Raw genomic sequence first — 20,930 nt, forward strand, 5'->3', positions numbered from 1 at the left:
TGTGTTGAATGCACATGTGCCCAGGAAACAGCCAATTTACCAGGGTCCAGGGCCAGCTCCTTCTTGACCTCTTGGTCGGCCAGCCAAGAGGATTATTATTTGTTCAGATGGTGACTAAAATAAATATACAAAAAATAAAACTAGAAACAGGCATGCCCAAACTAAAGACTCAAAACATAACGAAAGGCCTCATGGCCACCAAACAAAACCAGCAGCCTCACAGCTCTGTAAGCTGGGACACTGACTAATGATCACCTAATTTCCTGCACCTGATGTGCCTATAAAATGTTTGTCTGTGCTACAGATGGCTATATTGGTCCGCTAATACAGGACTAGTAAAGGCCCAGTGCACTACTTTTGGGAAATCTTGTAAAAAATAAAACGGAATATCTTTTTTTATTAATATACAGTACCAGTCAAAAGTTTGGACACACCTAGTAATTCAAGGGTTTTTCTTTATTTTTACTATTTTCTACATTGTAGAATAATAGTGAAGACATCACAACTATGAAATAACACATATGGAATCATGTAGAAACCAAAAAAGTGTTAAACAAATCAAAATATACTTTATATAATTCAAAGTAGCCAAAGTTGCCTTGATGACAGCTTTGCACACTCTTGGCATTCTCTCAACCAGCTTCATGAAGTCACCTGGAATTCTATTATCAGGTGTGCCTTGGTAAAAGTTAATTTGTGGAATTTCTTTCCTTCTTAATGCGTTTGAGCCAATCAGTTGTGACAAGGTAGGGGTGGTATACAGAAGATAGCCTGATTTGGTAAAAGACCAAGTCCATATTATGGCAAGAACAGCTCAAATAAGCCAAATAATGCAAAGACTGTGCAAGTGGTGTGGATTTTTACTAGGCACTGTAATTCAGTGTTATAAACATCTCTCTAGCCTTACCATGTCTTCAGTGCTCTAGTGCTGCTATCTCTATCTCTACCTCAGTGTACACAAGGTCATATTGGGTTAATGTTTCTCTGGAAAAACACAGGTCTGACCATCAGGACACAGTTCACAGAGGGCGACAGGCGAAACTCAAACATTTCCTTTCTGTGCCCTCTAACTACCATGTGTCATCCATGTGGAAATGACATTAGACTTTCAGGGTATCAAATGTACAGTTTGTTGACCACATGATGGTGGTCAGGTTTCCATACACAAATATTAAACAGCTTTATTCAACCGCCATAGACCTGCATTGTCATGTCATTGGTACTGTTGTATCACTTCCGAGGACTTGAAATCGCTCTGCTGAGTGAAAATGCCCTGCTTATTTCTTCCAGACAAGAATCCTAGTTACATGCAAATGTATCTATTGCTACTGCAAATCCAGCAATTGAATCAAACAGATCCGTTAAAGTGCATCCAAAGTATTCATTCCTAATTTCTATACATAAGAAAATATCTGTCTTAGCAATACATTTCTAAATAAACAAAACATTTTAGTTCACAACACAATGGCACATTAAAAACTTGACAAATAAAAATAAATCTTCCTTTGACTTTTCTCCAACATCCAGCAAACCTGCTTTATGTTGTCTGAATGAACATTAGAAACAGACAGTGCAGAGCAGACAGATGGATGAAATGAAATGAAGGCTAGGGCTTATGTCCTTAAGCTATCAGTGTCTTGTCATTCATACTGTGCATTCGGAAAGTATTCACACCCCTTGGACTTTTTCCACATTTTGTTACATTAGAGCCTTATTCTAAATTGTATTAATTGTTTTTCCCCCCTCATCAATCTACACACAATACCACATAATGACAAAGCAAAAACAGTTTTTTTTAAATATGCTAATTTATTCCCCCCCCCCCCCAAACTGAAACATCACATTTACATAAGTATCCAGACCCTTTACTCAGTACTTTGTTGAAGCACTTTTGGCAGCAATTACAGCCTCGAGTCTTCTTGGGTATGACGCTGCAAGCTTGGCACACCTGTATTTGGGGAGTTTCTCCCATTCTTCTCTGCAGATCCTCTCAAGCCCTGTTAGGTTAGGCACAGCTATTTTCAGGTTTCTTCAGAGATGTTTGATCGGGTTCAAGACCGGGCCACTCAAGGATATTCAGACACTTGTCCCGAAGCCACTATTGCGTTGTCTTGTTGGAAGATGAACCTTCTCCCAAGTCTGAGGTCTTGAGCAGGTTTTCATCAATGATCTCTCTGTACTTTGCTATGCTTATCTTTCCCTCGACCCTGACTAGTCTCCCAGTCCCTGCCGCTGAAAAACATCCCCACAGCATGATGCTGCCACCACCATGCTTCACCATAGGGATGGTGCCCGGTTTCCTCCAGACGTGACACTTGGCATTCTGGCCAAAGAGTTCAATCTTGGTTTCATCAGATCAGAGAATCTTCTTTCTCATGGTCAGAGTCCTTTAGGTGCCTTTTGGCAAACTCCAAGCGGGCTGTCAAGTGCTTTTTACTGGGGAGTGGCTTCAGTCTGGCCACTCTACCATAAAGGCCTGATTGGTGGAGTGCCGCAGAAATGGATGTCCTTCTGGAAGGTTCTCCCATCTTCACAAAGGAACTCTGGAGCTCTGTCAGTGACCATCATGTTCTTGGTCACCTCCCTGACCAAGGCCCTTCTCCCTCGATTGCTCAGTTTGGCTCTAGGAAGAGTCTTGGTGGTTCCAAACTTACATTTAAGAATGACGGAGGCCATTGTTCTAGGGGACTTTCAATGCGGTATAATTATTTTGGTACCCTTCCCCAGATCTTTGCCTGGGGAATGGTACCCAGTCATGAGGTCTCAGAGCTCGACCTCATGACTTGTTTTTTTTCTCTGACATGCGGTGTCAACTGTGGGACCTTAAATAGACAGGTGTGTTCATTTCCAAATCATGTCCAATCAATTGAATTTACCACAGGTGGACTCACAAGTTGTAAAACATCTCAAGGATGATCAATGGGATGCACCTGAGCTCAATTTCAAGTCCATAGCAAAGGGTCTGAATACTTATGTAAATAAGTAATAATAATAAATTTGAAAACATTTCTAAAAACCATTTTTTTCTTTTTCATTATGGGGTATTGTGTGTAGATTGATGAGGAAAAAAATGAATGTAATCAATTTTAGAATAAGGTTATAACGTAACTGTCGAGGGGTGAGTGTAGCTGGTGCATAGAAGTCAGGCGCAGGAGAGCAGAGATGAGTGGACAAAGCACTTTACTTAGACAATAATTTGCACAGAACGCAACCGCGTCGCAAAAAAAATGCCCAACGAACAAGTGAGGCAGCACAAAGTACAAAAACCCAAGTACAAAGTACGGGTATAAAACAAAACCCGGCGCAAACCAGCCGGAAGCGTGCCAACCTCAACAATAAACAATTTCACACACAGACATGGGGGGAACAGAGGGTTAAATACACGACAAGTAATGAGGGAAATGTAAACCGGGTGTGTGGGAAAACAAGACAAAACAAATGGAAAATGGAAGGTGGATCGGCGATGGCTAGAAGACCGGTAATGTCGACCGCCGAACGCCGCCCGAACAAGGAGAGGAACCGACTTCGGCGGAAGTCGTGACAGTAACAAAATGTGGAAAAAGTCAAGTGGTCTGAATACTTTCCGAATGCACTGTATCACACTTCCAGCGGAAACATCCCTTCTCTTTCACAAAAGCATGTTGGGAGACAGTGGTTGCTCTTATGGGATGCAACGGAAACACATTCAGTAGAATTCTGCTGATGCCATGCATTTCCCACAGAGCAGACAGACAGACAAGACTTGAGTCTGATGTGAAGGTGTTGATGGGTTTTTTCTCTCCTCTCTTGATAGTGTTGATCATGGCACAGAGAAACAGGCTTAAGACAAGACAGTCCAGGTTCAGAAAGCAACTTGTGAGAGTCCTGGAACAAGCAGACAATAGTGTCATTGGTCATCTTGTCATGAACAGCGATAGAAATAAAACAATGTGCTGTATCCAAATGTACAGACTTACAAATAATGTGTATGTGACTAATCTAACCCATATGTACCTGCTTGAACTTGTCCTTGGTGGCGCAGCAGATACTGAGTGTTGGAGAAGCTGCTGCAGAAGTTCCTTTTCATCCAGAAACTCCAGATGCTCTATTCTGTATAAACAAGGGTGGAGAAACTTATCAGAGCTAAAGAACGTGAAAACGGAGGAATAACATGAGATGTACCATTTGCCTACTGTATGTAACAGACTGTGTCTTACCTTGCCACGTCATCCTGAGGTATAACACTGTACACAGTCATCATATCCAGATCATCTACATTCTCCCAGCCCGTCTTTAGGAAGTGCTCTTTCTACTAATGCAAACATGTTCCACTTCAGGGAATGTCTTGCACAAAATCAACACTTGGGATTTGTCATTTAATTGTCATGATTTAGTACTCATACCGGCTGTGACGGCAGTAAATGACGATAGTTGCTAATCAAAACTCCATATTTGGTGAGTAATGAACATGTTTTGACATTATTTAGCTTGAAAAGCTGGTGAATGGCAGATTCAATGGCTGCTTCCTGGGCTTAAAGGAGATTTGCCATATCAACGTCTCCTGTAAGGACCAGATTCTGGTTCAGTGTTTGGGGTGACATTTGATCAAGTTTCAATATTTAATATTTCCAAGCAACGGATCATAATGAGTGAAAAACTAGAGAGTCAGGTAGCTGAGCGGTTAAGAGCATTGGGCCAGTAACCGAAAGGTCGCTGGTTCGAATCGCCTACGTGAAAAATCTGGCGATGTGCCCTTGATCAAGGCACCTAACCCTAAATACTCCTGTAAGTTGTTCTGGATAAGCGCGTCTGCTAAATGACTAAAATGTAAACTTTCTAAAGCAAGCAAAACTTTTGACCTAGTGACTTCCTAAGTCTTTGGCCCTGAGACCGTGGTTTGGTTTCAGACAGAGAGATCAGGAGACTGACACAGCTGCGGTAAACACAGATTTGGGATCTCCTAATCACAAGTGTTCCTCTATACAGGCCTGGAAGGCACCCACTCAGCACGTATAGACAGCATTTGCGTCACAATGTGTACCTTATCTAACCATGCCCCATTATCAGCGCTTCCCTTATATTTATCTGTAACTTCCCTTCAGATCTAACAAAAAGGTGTTTTGATGTGTTGTTGTAAGGTTGTTGTATAGTTGCTAGAGGGCTGAGGGTACTGTACCTGGGACTCCAGTGACTGACACCCCCCCACTCCTGCCAGGTTACACTGACGACGCTGCAGATTCTCAATCATCACCTGGCCAAAACGATCCATCATGCTCACCTAGACAGAGATGGAAACCATTAGCCTAGACGTGCAGCAATTCAGACAGACTGCCTCTGCTGATTCCATCTAGCCATAATTCAGAGTCTGATCTTGCTCATTTACTTGCTCATAGTTGATGAACATGGCTGTGTGGAAAGTGTCTGAGGCCCAGTTCACCTGCTTGGATGACTGATCTGGAGTCACGTAGACGAGCACACACTCTGACAGGAACAACATAGGCAACCTGGAAGAATGAGAACAAAACATCCCCACGTTATAAAAAGCCTTGTGATTCCCAAATCAGGTTTGCATGTAAAAAAAGGTATATGTTTTGCGTCATGGATGCATCCAACATGTAAAAATAGACAACATTAATTTATCTTCTTCTTAATTTCCCCAGAATCTCTGACATAACACCACAAGTAGAGGACATTTCAGAAGACACTTGAATCCACAGAGAACTCATTCTAACGTCGTCGAGGCTTGGGTGGTGGACCAGACCTCACAGGAAGCCGTGAATAATGCACTTAAACAGTATGAATACAATTTTTGTAAACGGAACGGGGCTTTCCAAGTCTCATAGGCTGAGATCAAAGGAAATGGGGTTCTTCGACACACAGATGAAAAACAATGGAAAATCAAAGTGCACCCAAGTACAGTTGAAGTCGGAAGTTTACTTACACTTAGGTTGGAGTCATTAAAACTTGTTTTTCAACCACTCCACAAATTTCTTGTTAACAAACTATAGTTTTGGCAAGTCGGTTAGGACATCTACTTTGCGCATGACACAAGTAATTTTCCAACAATTGTTTACAGACAGATTATTTCACTTATAATTCACTGTATCACAATTCCAGTGGGTCAGAAGTTTACATACACTAAGTTGACTGTGCCTTTAAACAGCTTGGAAAATTCCAGAAAATGATGTCATGGCTTTAGAAAATTCTGATAGGCTAATTGACATCATTTGAGTAAATTGGAGGTGTACCGTGTGGCTCAGTTGGTAGAGCATGGTGTTTGCAACGCCAGGGTTGTGGGTTTGATTCCCACGGGGGGCCAGTACGGAGAATGTATGAATGAAAAATGTATGAAATGTAAGCATTCACTACTGTAAATCGCTCTGGATAAGAGTGTCTGCTAAATGACTAAAATGTAATGTGTACCTGTGGATGTATTTCAAGGCCTACCTTCAAACTCAGTGCCTCTTTGCTTGACATCATGGGAAAATCAAAATAAATCAGCCAAGACCTCAAGAAAAAAATTGTAGACCTCCAGACTTGTGGAGGTCTACAATTTTTTTCTTGAGGTCTTGGCTGATTTAGTCTGGTTCATCCTTGGGAGCAATTTCAAAACACCTGAAGGTACCACACTCATCTCTACAAACAATAGTATGCAAGTATAAACACCATGGGACCATGCAGCTGTCTACCACTCAGGAAGGAGGTGTGTTCTGTCTCCTAGAGATAAATGCACTTTGGTGCGAAAAGTGCAAATCAATCCCAGAACACCAGCAAAGGACCTTGTGAAGATGCTGGAGGAAACAGGTACAAAAGTATCTATATCCACAGTAAAACAAGTCCTATATTGACATAACCTGAAAGGCTCCTCAGCAAGGAAGAAGCCACTGCTCCAAAACCGCCATAAAAAAGCCAGACTACGGTTTGCAACTGCACATGGGGACTTTTTGGAGAAATGTCCTACGGTCTGATGAAACAAAAATAGAACTGTTTGGCCATAATGACCATTATTATGTTTGGAGGAAAAAGGGGGAGGCTTGCAAGCCAAAGAACACCATCCCAAACGTGAAGCACAGGGGTGGCAGCATCATGTTGTGGGGGTGCTTTGCTGCAGGAGGGAATGGTGCACTTCACAAAACAGATGGCATCATGAAGTAGGAAAATTAAACTATGTGGATATATTGAAGCAACATCTCAAGACATCAGTCAGGAAGTTAAAGCTTGGTCGCAAATGGGTCTTCCAAATGGACAATGACCCCAAGCAAAGTTGTGGCAAAATGGCTTAAGGACAACAAAGTTAAGGTATTGGAGTGGCCATCACAAAGCCCTGACCTCAATGCAATAGAACATTTGTGGGCAGAACTTAAAAAGTGTGCGCGAGCAAGGAGGCCTACAAACCTGACTCAGTTACACCAGCTCTGCCAGGAGGAATGGGCCAAAATTCACCCAACTTATTGTGGGAAGCTTGTGGAAGGCTACCCGAAACATTTGACCCAAGTTAAACAATTTAAATGCAATGCTACCAAATACTAATTGAGTGCATGTAAACTTCTGACCCACTGGGAATGTACTGAAAGAAATAAAAGCTGAAATAAATCATTCTCTCTACTATTATTCTGACATTTCACATTCATAACATAAAGTGGTGATCCTAACTGACCGAAAACAGGGAATTTTTACTTGGATTAAATGTCAGGAATTGTGAAAAACGGAGTTTAAATGTATTTGGCTAAGGTGTATGTAAACTTCTGACTAGACAATCGGCATTTTTGGACACTTGATTGTGGCCAATTACATTGCGCTCCGCGAGGAGACTGCGTGGCAGGCTGACTACCTGTTTCGCGAGTGCAGCAAGAAGCCAAGGTAAGTTGCTAGCTATCAATCTTAACATAGTCACACATGGTTGATGATATTACTAGTTTAACTAGCTTGTCCTGCGTTGCATATAATCGATGCGGTGCCTGTTAATTTCTCATCGAATCACAGCCTACTTCGCCAAACGGGTGATGATTTAACAAACGCATTCGCAAAAAAAGCACTGTCGTTGCACCAATGTGTACCTAACCATAAACATCAATGCCTTTCTTTAAAATCAATACACAAGTATATATTTTTAAATCTGCATATTTAGTTAATATTGCCTTCTAACATGAATTTCTTTTAACTAGGAAAATTGTGTCACTTCTCTTGTGTTCCGTGCAAGCAGAGTCAGGGTATATGCAGCAGTTTGGGCCGCCAGGCTCGTTGCGAACTGTGTGAAGACCATTTCTTCCTAACAAATAGCGTAATTAATTTGCCAGAATTGAACATAATTATGACATAACATTGAAGGTTGTGCAATGTAACAGGAATATTTAGACTTAGGGATGCCACCCGTTAGATAAAATACGGAACGGTTCCGTATTTCACTGAAAGAATAAACGTTTTGATTTTGAAATGATAGTTTCCGGATTTGACCATATTAATGACCAAAGGCTCATATTTCTGTGTGTTATTATGTTATAATTAAGTCTATGATTTGATATTTGATAAAGCAGTCTGACTGAGCGATGGTAGGCAGCAGCAGGCTCATAAACATTCATTCAAACAGCACTTTCGTGCATTTGCCAGCTGCTCTTCGCTGTGCTTCAAGCATTTAGCTGTTTATGACTTCAAGCCTATCAACTCCCGAGATTAGGCTGTTGTAACCGATGTGAAATGGCTAGCTAGTTAGCGGGGTGCGCGCTAATAGCGTTTCAATCTGTGACGTCACTCGCTCTGAGACCTTGAAGTAGTTGTTCCCCTTGTTCTGCAAGGGCCGCGGCTTTTGTGGAGCGATGGGTAACGATGCTTCGAGGGTGGCTGTTGTCGATGTGTCCCTGGTTCGAGCCCAGGTAGGGGCGAGGAGAGGGACGGAAGCTATACTGTTACATTGGCAATACTAAAGAGAGAAATATTCCTATAATAACTACAACCTGAAACTTCTTACCTGGGAATATTGAAGACTCATGTTAAAAGGAACCACCAGCTTTCATATGTTCTCATGTTCTGAACAAGGAACTTAAATGTTAGCTTTTTTACATGGCACATATTGCACTTTTACTTTTTTCTCCAACACTTTGTTTATTCATTATTTAACACATTATCCAACACTCAGACATAATTTATAGACAAAGTGTGTGTTTAGTGAGTCCACCAGATCAGAGGCAGTAGGGATGACCAGGGATGTTCTCTTGATAAGTGCGTGAATTAGACAATTTTCCTTTCCTGCTAATCATTCAAAATGAAACGAGTACTTTTGGGTGTCAGGGAAAATGTATGGAGTAAAAAGTCAATTTTTCTTTAGGAATGTAGTGAAGTAAAAGTTAAAGTTGTCAAAAATATAAATAGTAAAGTAAAGTACAGATACCCTAAAAAACGACTTAAGTAGTACTTTAAAGTATTTTTACTTAAGTACTTTACACTACTGCATTTAGTATTACTTTCTTAGCTACAGTATACATATCTTCCTGGCATATTACATAATTTATGCAGCAGCATACAAGACATGTTTGGACTCACAGTTGTGCTGTGCTCAGTTGAACAGGAAGGTGGCGCGGCGGTCCTTCGTGGGCAAATTTTGTCATCAAACTTTGTCATCAAAGTCTGGCATTCTCTGGATTTATTGTGCTTTCAACACAACCGGGAACTGAGGAAAAAAAAGGTCCAATCATGATGACGTCAGTGATCTTCAGGTTGTAGCTCTAGAAAGAGGCCAGAGTTCCCGATTTACAATTTCAAGTTGGATGAAAGTTCAAAATGTATTTTCCCAGTCGTAGCTCGTTTTTCCTGAGTTCCCAGTTGTCTTGAACTCACTAAAGTCAGATTTTGCAGTTCTGAGTTAACAGTTGTTTTGAGCGCAGCACAAATCATGCTTCATTGACAGCATGGCCAATGTTAAATGTTTATAACTTGAAACTAGGAAAAGAGAACCTTAATCTTAGACTTGGGACCACACAGCCACTCCACCGAATAGCAGGCTAATGATTGATTTGCAATGCTTGCAGTTAGCCACTGATTCCTTCCAAACCACTCATTGATGAATTTGCGATTTCAAACTTGTTGTGTAATATTTATGTCCAATGAGCACCGATACATTTCATCTATAATTTATTTTCGTTATTTCTCTTCATATGACAAGGATTAAAAAGGATTTGCCAGTAGATTGTCAACTTCATTCATGATGATGACTGCTAGCTAAGATTTTGAAAGTATGATGTTGACATGATCATTCCAATTAAAGCTACTGTAGATATAACGTGATTTGATGTCATTTTATCTGTGGCCAATGACCTTGAGCCTACTTGGATGGGCACTTCTAATGTAACTCTATGGCAGCACCCAAGGAGCTTGAATTTTTTCGAGCTCTACCCTTAGACTTGGCGGTGACCTAGTGACTTCAAACAAGGTTCAGAATGTCCACTCAGTGGGCCGACACATTGCACACCCTTTAGTTTGTCCATTTTCAACTCACACGTTTTTAAATTAATTTTTTGAAATGTAGAATTTCAATAGCTCCTTGGTCATGTCACCTAGTGACTTCAAACAAGGTTCAGAATGTCCACTCAGTGGGCCTACACATTGCACACCCTTTAGTTTGTCCATTTTCATCTCATATGGTTTTACATGAATTTTTCTAAATGTAGAATTTCAATAGCTCCGTGGTCATGTGACTTAATATCCACTGACTACCCTTCTATATTGCACACTCTTGTTTGTGTACTGTAAAATCACGTGGTGTAACGTACATTTTTCATAGTTTCAAATTTGCAATAACTCCTTGGTCATGTCAATTACACACCTAAGAAGCATGCAGTGGATTTACACCCATATTGCATAACCTTATTATTAGTTTGACAATTAGGGGGTTCAGTCCAGTGTTGTGTTTATCCTTTTCTTTAATATTATTCTACAATAATTGGTAGTTCTAAGTACTTATTTTCCCTGTTTTTTTCACAGTATTTAACAGTGAGAGATAGACAGGAGAGAGACAGATAATATCTCCTTTCATCGTTAATAATCAACCATAAAGGAAAAGGGTAAAGTACGAGAGTCATGCTATTAATTGTCCAAAGCAGGGATGGAGAGTGAGCTAGTGAGGTAGGCTGCAGTGGGTTTGCTGGTCAATACATATACAGAACATGTAACCACAGTAATGGTGGCCAGTAAATCAATGAATAAAAATGTAATATTGACAAATTAAACAGAAATTGTAGACCTTTAATCTTTTCCAACATGTCAACAGACACTTTACTTCAATTAAGTACAAAACATTTCACAGTGTTAACTTTCTCTATATCCCTGGTTGATGTACATTTCAGAGACTCTTCAGTGTGGATGGGGTATAGCATACATTTTCAACAACAAAGACAGCACTTCCAGTTAGTGTTCTTCACTCTGTTGAACTCTTTTGTCTTCATTCCTAGGCACAGCATATGGAACCACCGTTGGCATGCAAAACATTCAATCAAAACAAAACAAAGTGTAACACGTTATAAATAATATCAAATATCAATGCAGTATGACGAATGACGAATTAGCCATCCATTGTGTTATATTGTCTTACATACCGTCACTGTTATCAAAAGATTATAAACATGTTAAATAAAGTTACTAACCCAGTCAGTCTTTGGGCCGCATCCAGGTTCTTTATCAGTGGCACACATGAAGCAGTTGTTGGCTTTGTTGAACTCTGAAATCATGGGCATGAACTGAACATATAGCTGTCCGACACAACTACATAAAAATAAAGAGTTTACATTTACTTTGAATTAAATGTCATTACATACCAGACATTTTTAGTATATCCTCAGCCATTTCTTTTCGCAGTTGCTCCATGTGTTTTTGAAGGTTCCATATCAATTTGGGAGGGGATGTTGGGGAAGTTCTGTGCAACTTCTTTGGCCATCTACACCAAAAAATAAAATAGAGTTTTTGACCGAATTGTCACATAACAGCTAACCATTCATTATTGAAAATATAACTATCAAATCTGCATTACAAAGACCCCATAGGTGTCCTGCTGCATGTTGTGAGTTATTTCCCCTCCTTTCCACTTTATGTCCGCCCAGTCGTCTTTTCCATGGCAGGAGCTTCTCATTTTGAAGTATTCTCTTTTTTATGTAAACATAATGGAATTCTGATTAGTTATAGGCAAATGAATACACAAGCCAAATTTGTATGCTGTTTTCCTTATCACTATAATCTAGTAGTAATTTATTAGTAGAGGTAATTTCCTTTATGCCCCATTCTACACACAGCCTAAATTATAGGCACTGAACCATTTACAGGACAATAATAAAAGTAGCATATAGGATCCAACCCTATCACAGAGTGAATAAATGTAGAGCGTTTGTAGACTTTAAGAAAAAAATATTAAGTGACAGTTTCATCAGCACGTGCTTAAAGATAGTCATATCACAAAGATCACAGATGACAGTGCCCACCAAATCTATGACAGTAGAGAATGAATTGTAAGCACCAAAGTGTGTTTGTCAAAATAATATCTGAAAATGTCAGTTGTTGAACATAATACTCCTATTTGCAATAGCAATTTATGATATGCAGTTGAGGAATATTCCATGTACCAACACTACATGTAGGACGGACATAAGACATTCCCACATACAGTATTTTTGTATTTTTTTATTTCACCTTTATTCAACCAGGTAAACCAGTTGAGAACAAGTTCTCATTTACAACTGCGACCTGGCCAAGATAAAGCAAAGCAGTGTGACACAAACAACAACACAGAGTTACACATGGAACAAAAAAACGTACAGTCAATAACACAATACAAAAGTATATATACAGTGTGTGCAAATGAAGTAAGATTAGGGAGGTATAAGGCAATAAATAGGCCGTAGTGGCGAAATAATTACAATTTCGCAAATAAACACTGGAGTGAGATGTGCAGAAGATGAATGTGCAAGTAGAGATACTGTGGTGCAAAGGAGCAAAAACACACACATATATATATATATATATATATATATATATATATATATATATAAAAATAAATAAAAATATGGGGATGAGGTAGTTGGATGGGCTATTTACAGATGGGCTAAGTACATGTGCAATGATCTGTAAGCTGCTCTGATAGCTGATACTTAAAGATAGTGAGGGAGATATAAGTCTCCAGCTTCAGTGATTTTTGCAATTTGTTCCAGTCATTGGCAGCAGAGACTGGCAGGAAAGGCGGCCAAAGGAGGAATTGGCTTTGGGGGTGACCAGTGAAATATACCTGCTGGAGCGTGTGCTACAAGTGGGTGCTGCTATGGTGACCAGTGAGCTGAGATAAGGCGGGGCTTTACCTACCAAGGACTTATAGATGACCTGGAGCCAGTGGGTTTGGCGACGAATATGAAGCGAGGGCCAGCCAATGAGAGCATACAGGTTGCAGTGGTGGGTAGTATATGGGGCTTTGGTGACGAAACGAATGGCACTGTGATAGGCTGCATCCAATTTGCTGAGTAGAGTGTTGGAAGCTATTTTGTAAATGACATCGCCGAAGTCAAGAATCGGTAGGATAGTCAGTTTTAGGAGGGTATGTTTGGCAGCATGAGTGAAGGATGCTTTGTTGCGAAATAGGAAGCTGATTCTAGATTTCATTTTGGATTGGAGATGCTTAATATGAGTCTAGAAGGAGAGTTTACAGTCTAACCAGACACCTAGGTATTTGTAGTTGTCCACATATTCTAAGTCAGAGCCGTCCAGAGTAGTGATGCTAGGAGGGTGTAACCGATGTGAAATGGCTAGCTAGTTAGCGGTGGTGCGCGCTAATAGCGTTTCAATCGGTGACGTCACTCGCTCTGAGATCTTGAAGTAGTTGTTCTATAGTGTTACATGGGCAGATGCGGGCAGCGATCGGTTGAAGAGCATGCATTTAGTTTTACTTGCATTTAAGAGCAGTTGGAGGCCACGGAAGGAGAGTTGTATGGCATTGAAGTTCGTCTGGAGGTTAGTTAACTCAGTGTCCAAAGGGCCAGAAGTTTTCAGAATGGTGTCGTCTGCGTAGAGGTGGATCAGAGAATCACCAGCAAGCAGCAAGAGCGACATCATTGATGTATACAGAGAAAAGAGTCGGCCCGAGAATTGAACCTTGTGGCACCCCCATAGAGACTGGCAGAGGTCCGGACAACAGGCCCTCCCATTTGACACACTGAACTCTATCTGAGAAGTAGTTGGTGAACCAGGCGAGGCAGTCATTTGAGAAACCAAGGCTGTTGAGGCTGCCAATAAGAATGCTGTGATTGACAGAGTCGAAAGCCTTGGCCAGGTCGATGGATACGGCTGCACAGTATTGTCTTTTGTTGATGGCGATTATGATATCGTTTAGGACCTCGAGCGTGGCTGAGGTGCACCCATGACCAGCTCGGAAACCAGATTGCATAGCGGAGAAGGTACGGTGGGATTCGAAATGGTCGGTGATCTGTTGTTAACTTGGCTTTCGAAGACCTTAGAAAGGCAGGGTAGGATAGATATAGGTATGTAACAGTTTGGGTCTAGAGTGTCTCCCCCTATTCGATGCTAATACAGTACGCCACAGGATGTTTTTGTGCTGGTCAAGGGCAGTCAGGTCTGGAGTGAACCAAGGGCTATATCTGTTCCTGGTTCAACATTTTTTGAATGGGGCATGCTTATTTAAGATGGTGAGGAAAGCACTTTTAAGAATAACCAGGCATCCTCTACTGACGGAATGAGGTCAATATCTTTCCAGGATACCCGGGCCAGGTCGATTAGAAAGGCCTGCTCACTGAAGTGTTTTAGGGAGCGTTTGACTGTGATGAGGGGTGGTCGTTTGACCGCGGACACATTACGGACGCAGGCAATAAGGCAGTGATCGCTGAGATCCTGGTTGAAGACAGCAGAGTTGTATTTAGAGGACAGGTTGGTCAGGATGATATCTATGAGGGTGCCCGAGTTTACGGATTTGGGGTTGTACCTGGTAGGTTCCATGATAATTTGGGTGAGATTGAGGGCATCTAGCGGACACATTACGGACGCAGGCAATAAGGCAGTGATCGCTGAGATCCTGGTTGAAGACAGCAGAGTTGTATTTAGAGGACAGGTTGGTCAGGATGATATCTATGAGGGTGCCCGAGTTTACGGATTTGGGGTTGTACCTGGTAGGTTCCATGATAATTTGGGTGAGATTGAGGGCATCTAGCTTAGATTGTAGGACGGCCGGGGTGTTAAACATATCCCAGTTTAGGTCACCTAACAGTACAAACTTTTGAAGATAAATGGGGGGCAATTAATTCACATATGTGTGTCCAGGGCGCTGCTGGGGCTGAGGGGGGTCTGTAACAAGCGGCAACAGTGAGAGACTTATTTCTGGAAAGGTGGATTTTTAAAAGTAGAAGCTTGAACTGTTTGGGCACAGACCTGGATAGCATGACAGAACTCTGCAGGCTGTCTCTGCAGTAGATTGCAACTCCACCCCCTTTGGCAGTTCTGTCTTGGCGGAAAATGTATACACATACATAGAGGCATTTTTCAGCTATGATTTTACCATTCAGAATCCAGAATGGATATGACAATGGGGCCAGCACAGGATGTAATACACCCTTAAAACAATCTACTTTTTAATGTTCTTGACTTCTTATCTGGTAAACTGCTACTGTGTGTCAAGAAAGGAGCCCCAATTAGGGGTTAGTGTACTCCAGTAAAAAAGGGCTGGTTTAGATTAAAAACTATTGCCCTGTGTCCACGATCATAGGGGCATGAGAGACTAGTCAGTGGTAGAATTGCGTTGGCATTTTATTGGCCCAAACACCCATAGACCCACAAGGTTGAGGTTACTCATGGACAGTAATTAGTAATATATATTTGTTTTGCATTGATGCATTGTGTCTTCTAACTGTCCAAGAATAGGATCCAAAGTGTTAGGAAATATTTGTTCCCGTAAATACAAAGGAGGATGTCTCTCCTCATACCTCTGGCACTTTAGTCAGACTGCCAGACTGTGCACCACAGAGCCAATCAGGAGAGAGTACATACAGGTCAACGGTGCCAATTGAAAGTCAAGGGGTGTGTCTGTGCCTTTTGGATTACTCTCTCTTTACAGAGAACCCCTGTGGTTCAAGTCTGCTCTGCGCATGTCTGAAAGTGACAGAGCCAGCAGCCAAGTGAGTTTTTCACAGTGTCATAAAAAAGTATTACACTTATGAATGTATGTAAAATGCTAATATGTATTAGATCCAGTACAATGGAATAACTAAGACCTGAATTTGAATGCAGCGTGTTCCGATTCCTCCATCTCTTTCTGTCCAGCAGGATCAACCAAAAACACTTGGCCTGACGGTTCATGCAGATACTGGGGAAGCAATATAGAAATGTATTGATCCCTTAAATAATTTTACTATTAAATGACCCATATTACAACCCTCATACCTCTTCACAAAAATGTACCTAAATCAATTTGGAAAAAGGATTTTACTCACAAAAGACCAAGGAATTTATTTTCCTGGTTAGAAATAGTAGGCCATGCATCAAATAACTATTTTCATCAGAAAAACGAACCCTCAAATGCAATATTGCATTTTGTAAGTTGTCTGCAGGTGGCTTGTTGTGAATGCACTCAAATATCAAGTCATTATCAGGTTATGGAAACTGCATTCTAATACTCAACGTAGAAGGATTTGTCATAATGTACAGTATATGAAAGTGATGCCATGAAAATGATTCTTTCACGTTATCAAGCTCACTGTGACTGACAAATCACTGTCTATTAATGTGATTAAAAAGAGCATATGAAACATTGTTTTTCATGAGGCCTACCTGTGGGCCTTCCTTTAAGCACCTCTGTTTGAACACCTCTCCTGTCCTTGATCCATACCACATACAGCCATTTGCGGATCGTTTCAGTGTCCATGTGAAAGATAGTTATTGCGAGGATGGAACATTTTTTGACTTAAAACATTTTTTTTGAACACCCATGTAAAATGAAGGCCTGCAAAGCTTGCAGAGTTAAGTCTAATAGCATGAGATGAAAGTAGACAAACATCAGAGTGTGCGATATGAAGGTATAGTCAGTGGACATTCTGAACCTTGTTTGAAGTCACCAGGTCACATGACCAAGGAGCTATTGAAATTCAAAATTTTGAAAAATTCATGTAAAACCATATGAGATGACAATTGACAAACTAAAGGGTGTGCAATGTGTAGGCCCACTGAGTGGACATTCTGAACCTTGTTTGAAGTCACTAGGTGACATGACCAAGGAGCTATTGAGATTTCAATGTAAAAAAGTTAGTACTTTGTTTAAGCTCCCTAAATAATTCAACTTGGAATACAATATGCTGCTCACATTTCCACATGTTGATTAGCTTTGGAAAGCGAATTAATGTCCAAATCGTGAAAATAAGACCTGTGCAATGTTGTGCGCAATTTTTCCAACATCATGACACTTATTTGGAGTCTGTGGCTCAAGTGGTTTGAATGCTATTGAGGTTTGAAAGCGCGAATATCCGTCGAATATCCTACTTTAAACTGTCTTTACCTCGGGCCGTTTGGCACCGTTATAGCGCAATTCATGTATTGTATTGTGTTGTGTTGTGTAGTGGCTTTGCCAGCATGCATCCCACTTTTTTTCCCCCACCAAGGTTTACATGCTAAAATCGCTACTGTCTATGGTATCAAGTATGGGGCAGTTACAGAAATTCAATTTGACAGTGATTTTGATTATGTAGACTTCAATTGAGACATCTAGTTTAGTGTATGAAATAATTACATTTATTTTAATGCCAGACTTTGTGGGCTCAGGAATGCAAATGTTAGTCTGGTTGACTCCTAACTCGTGAATCGCGTCAGCCAGGCTAGGCTAGTGTAGCCAATCCAAGTGGAATTGGAGAAATAAAATATGGCAGACCCATACTCGACCTGGCCATGGCAACTTTATCAGTAAAACCTTTCTCTCTTCTGTTTTTCTTGTCTTCTTTTATCTACTTTAAGATTATTTAAATTCATTAAATTGTTTTAATGAATCATGAGGAATCAGATGACAACACATGTCCATCTATCTGCAATACAGCCCATTATAAGGTTCAACGTAAGTAGACGTGTGTTGAGACGTCAATGGTGGTGCGGCTATGCGCTCCATGGGCGATTAGGGAGTGAAAGTTGATGATAAATTGTTGTTGATGAAAACGAGGCCTGCTGACAACAACTGATTATGTATGTCATTGAACAACAGTTTGATATTTCAACTAAACTGATTGTTTTAATAGCTATGTGTACATTTTGCTGCGTAATGTTGGCAAATTCAACATCTTCATAATAAAAACTCATCCAGAGGTCAGTGCAAGTTCTGCAGTACTGAATTGTGTCACTGGAGCGAGCAAGATGACTTTCGTAAACTATCCCAAGCCCCACAGTCAGCAGCACATTTAACAGTGCTGGGGATGGCGGTAGATGGATGCTTTTGCTACGTATTCTTCCTGCCACCCATTCAACGCCATCATCAGCTTGTGCTGGCAAAGAGAGAGGTGTGCTGCTAGCTAGCTGGTTGGGAAAAGCGCTCGACGTTGGTTAGCCAGATATTCAGCATAAAGGCTGCAAGCAGTCAGTGGAACTCTGGATAGCTCGCTAGCTTTTTGATAAAATACATGGCTTTAACGATGTCGTCAGCACGCGACGGAATAATTTTTTTCTGAAACAACCACTTGAAGACTAACCTAAACTAGCTAGATAAAAAGTGACTAGCTATTTTAATTGATTCATAGCTTTAGCTAGCTGCAAGCTAATCTTCGACACAAAGCTACTGACTGTTAGTTGGTTATATTGTGAACTTCATGGCCAACAAAAGGACTCTTGTCTGATGAAGCACATCACAGGATTTACTTTTCCAGCTCTAAAAAGTAGCACGACTCCACTGGAGAAGGACGCAAAATGAAGAAACAGTTCAATCGGATGAAACAACTCGCCAACCAAACAGTTGGCAGGCAAGTAACGTTAACGTTAGCTGTTGCTAAATTGTTAACTAGCTAGCAATTTGTTAGCTAGCAAGTTCTGTTTTTTAGTGTTAAGTGCAGCGTTGGGGGTAGGGAGTTTTCCCTGATTTTCTTTATCGTTGTAATGCCATATTGTCAGTTCATTTGGATGAATAAAAAAAAGTGTACCAACAGCTGGTAACGTCAAGGCTTTTATCCTAGTTCTAATATTATTGGCCCATTTTTATCTGGAGTATTATTCATCAAGGAAAGAGTGCTGAGGTTTCCTAAACAGTTCACACGTTTCTGTATAACGGTTTTGTTACATGGCTGTAAGTCTAAACGTTTCCAGTTAGTTTCATGGTGAATTTAGCATCACATCTATTCGCCAGGATGCAGTCCGCACATTTACATCGGTAACAGCCAGATATGCACCTCTTACTGCTGAGCAAGCTAAAGATATTTGACAGCTCTTATCTAAGGACTGTGGCGTTGCACTACTTCACGTGACCTAGCAACAAATGGCAGATGCTGGAGATGCATGGTACAGGAAAGTGCATGCCCTGCAACAACTGTTATTCAACTTATTGTCCCCAATCTAACTGACATTAAAGAAGAGATTCAGGCAATTTTTCCTGGTGTTTGTGTGTGTGCACAGATTCCAGTAGATCAGTGAGTCACCAGTCCTCCAACTCTGTTGCCAGGCCATGTCACTTCACTTCAATGCCATGTCAGTCTAATCTGCTGAGGCAGCCAGGATGAGTGATCAAGTTCACATCAACTGATGCTGACGACCAGGAACTAACATCCTTATTTACACTTGTGTGGCTCAAGACAGCACAGGCGTGTTAAAGGCCCCCAGAACAGTTCTACCTCTAGTATTTATGTAGGGGATACTTCACAAGATCAAATTATTGAGTCATGCCATGCTCTTCCATTCCACTTTCACTCAGGCTAAACATAAAACTGCCGATTCAAACCCTCTGGAGTTGCATTTTGCACACAAAATTACAGTCAGCTAGATTTAACGCATAACTCATTAAACAAGCTACATAATGCTTGAGATAAGTATGGCACGATGTAATACACAATTAATTGGTATATACCATCTGCAATTAATGCCTGTAAATCGTGTAAATGTATCGTACAACCCAGAATGTTGAAGGCCTACTCTACCAGTTGTCTGTGTGGTTTGTCCTTCAGCTGCTCGAAATTTGAGGCAAAAATATCCACAGGAAAGTATTGTTTACCTGACTTAGAGAGCCGGTAGCATTTGGTTCGGTTTGTCACGAGGTAAAGTTCGTTTTTTGTATTCCGTTTTCTCTCGTAAATAACTACTGAACTAAGCATGACATGACAATAAAACATTTATATTCTCAATCAGGGGAGGATGGAGAAGAATTCATACATTTTTGTTGTTTTGAATTGTAGATATGTATTTTTAAGATTTAAAAAAAGAACAATATTTTGTCTCATTTCGAGCAGCTGAAGGACAGACCACACAGACAACTGGTAGAGTAAGTTTAATATTTTTTTCTACATTTCTACATTCTGGCTTGTAAGGAACAATTACAAAATGTAGCAGGTACCAATTAATTGTGTATTAGAGCCTTATTAATCAGACCAGGCACGATTACCTCACTCAACCATAGCCTAGGCACCCTGGCCCAATTGCCAGTATGGAACCATCCTTGAGAGAACAGCCCTTTGAAGAAGTGCAATCTTTGGGAATATCTTGGCATCGGATCTCTAATTCCATAGTTTTTTTTCCCCCATGGAGAGAGATATAGAACCTCCCTGTAACGGTACCCTTGAAAAGGAGAGGCCTGCCCTGCGTTGCCCTGCCCCACCTGGGTGATGGAGGAAAGGTGACTAGGAAAGAAAGCAATTGAAGAGTTTTGAAAAACAGCCAAGATAACATCTCAGACTGGGACATTTTGCTCTGCTCTCGTCAAAGTATAAAAAAAAAGTCACCTAGAAATCATCTGTGGGAATGCCACA

The 20,930-nt window shown here is 40.8% G+C and overlaps 2 protein-coding genes across 7 annotated transcripts in view; one reads left to right on the top strand and one right to left on the bottom strand.

Annotated features, from left to right (window-relative positions):
- Positions 1-3,103: 3,103 nt before the first annotated feature.
- On the bottom strand, positions 3,104-10,039 carry LOC123726771 (uncharacterized). Its single transcript, XM_045694769.1, has 6 exons — positions 9,517-10,039; positions 5,417-5,483; positions 5,156-5,257; positions 4,197-4,288; positions 3,994-4,089; positions 3,104-3,864 (listed from the first exon to the last, which is right to left on the bottom strand). The coding sequence occupies exons 1-6, from the start codon at positions 9,579-9,581 to the stop codon at positions 3,564-3,566; spliced, it is 723 nt and encodes a 240-aa protein (XP_045550725.1). The 5' UTR covers positions 9,582-10,039; the 3' UTR covers positions 3,104-3,563.
- An 8,311-nt stretch (positions 10,040-18,350) lies between these two features.
- Positions 18,351-20,930, top strand: part of LOC106609626 (rho GTPase-activating protein 17) — a 53,633-nt gene continuing 51,053 nt past the window's right edge. For 4 of the 6 annotated variants that reach the window (XM_045724111.1, XM_045724115.1, XM_045724125.1 and 1 more), the window contains exon 1: positions 18,351-18,941. In XM_045724111.1, coding sequence (XP_045580067.1) covers positions 18,889-18,941 — 53 coding nt within the window. In that variant the 5' untranslated portion in view covers positions 18,351-18,888. The remainder of the gene's footprint in view (positions 18,942-20,930) is intronic. The other 2 variants (XM_045724108.1, XM_014208585.2) reach the window with 2 other exon arrangements.

The sequence above is a fragment of the Salmo salar genome, chromosome ssa01 (genome assembly GCF_905237065.1).
Source record: "Salmo salar chromosome ssa01, Ssal_v3.1, whole genome shotgun sequence".
NCBI classification, from domain to species: domain Eukaryota; kingdom Metazoa; phylum Chordata; class Actinopteri; order Salmoniformes; family Salmonidae; genus Salmo; species Salmo salar.

Excerpts from the sequence above, each read along its gene's own strand:
- LOC123726771 (XM_045694769.1), bottom strand. The coding sequence starts at position 9,581 with ATGACAAAATTTGCCCACGAAGGACCGCCGCGCCACCTTCCTGTTCAA. Across the intron at positions 5,258-5,416 it reads CAGATCAGTCATCCAAGCAG|GTGAGCATGATGGATCGTTT; the intron begins GTGAACTGGGCC and ends ATCTCTGTCTAG. Across the intron at positions 4,289-5,155 it reads GTCAGTCACTGGAGTCCCAG|AAAGAGCACTTCCTAAAGAC; the intron begins GTACAGTACCCT and ends TTGCATTAGTAG.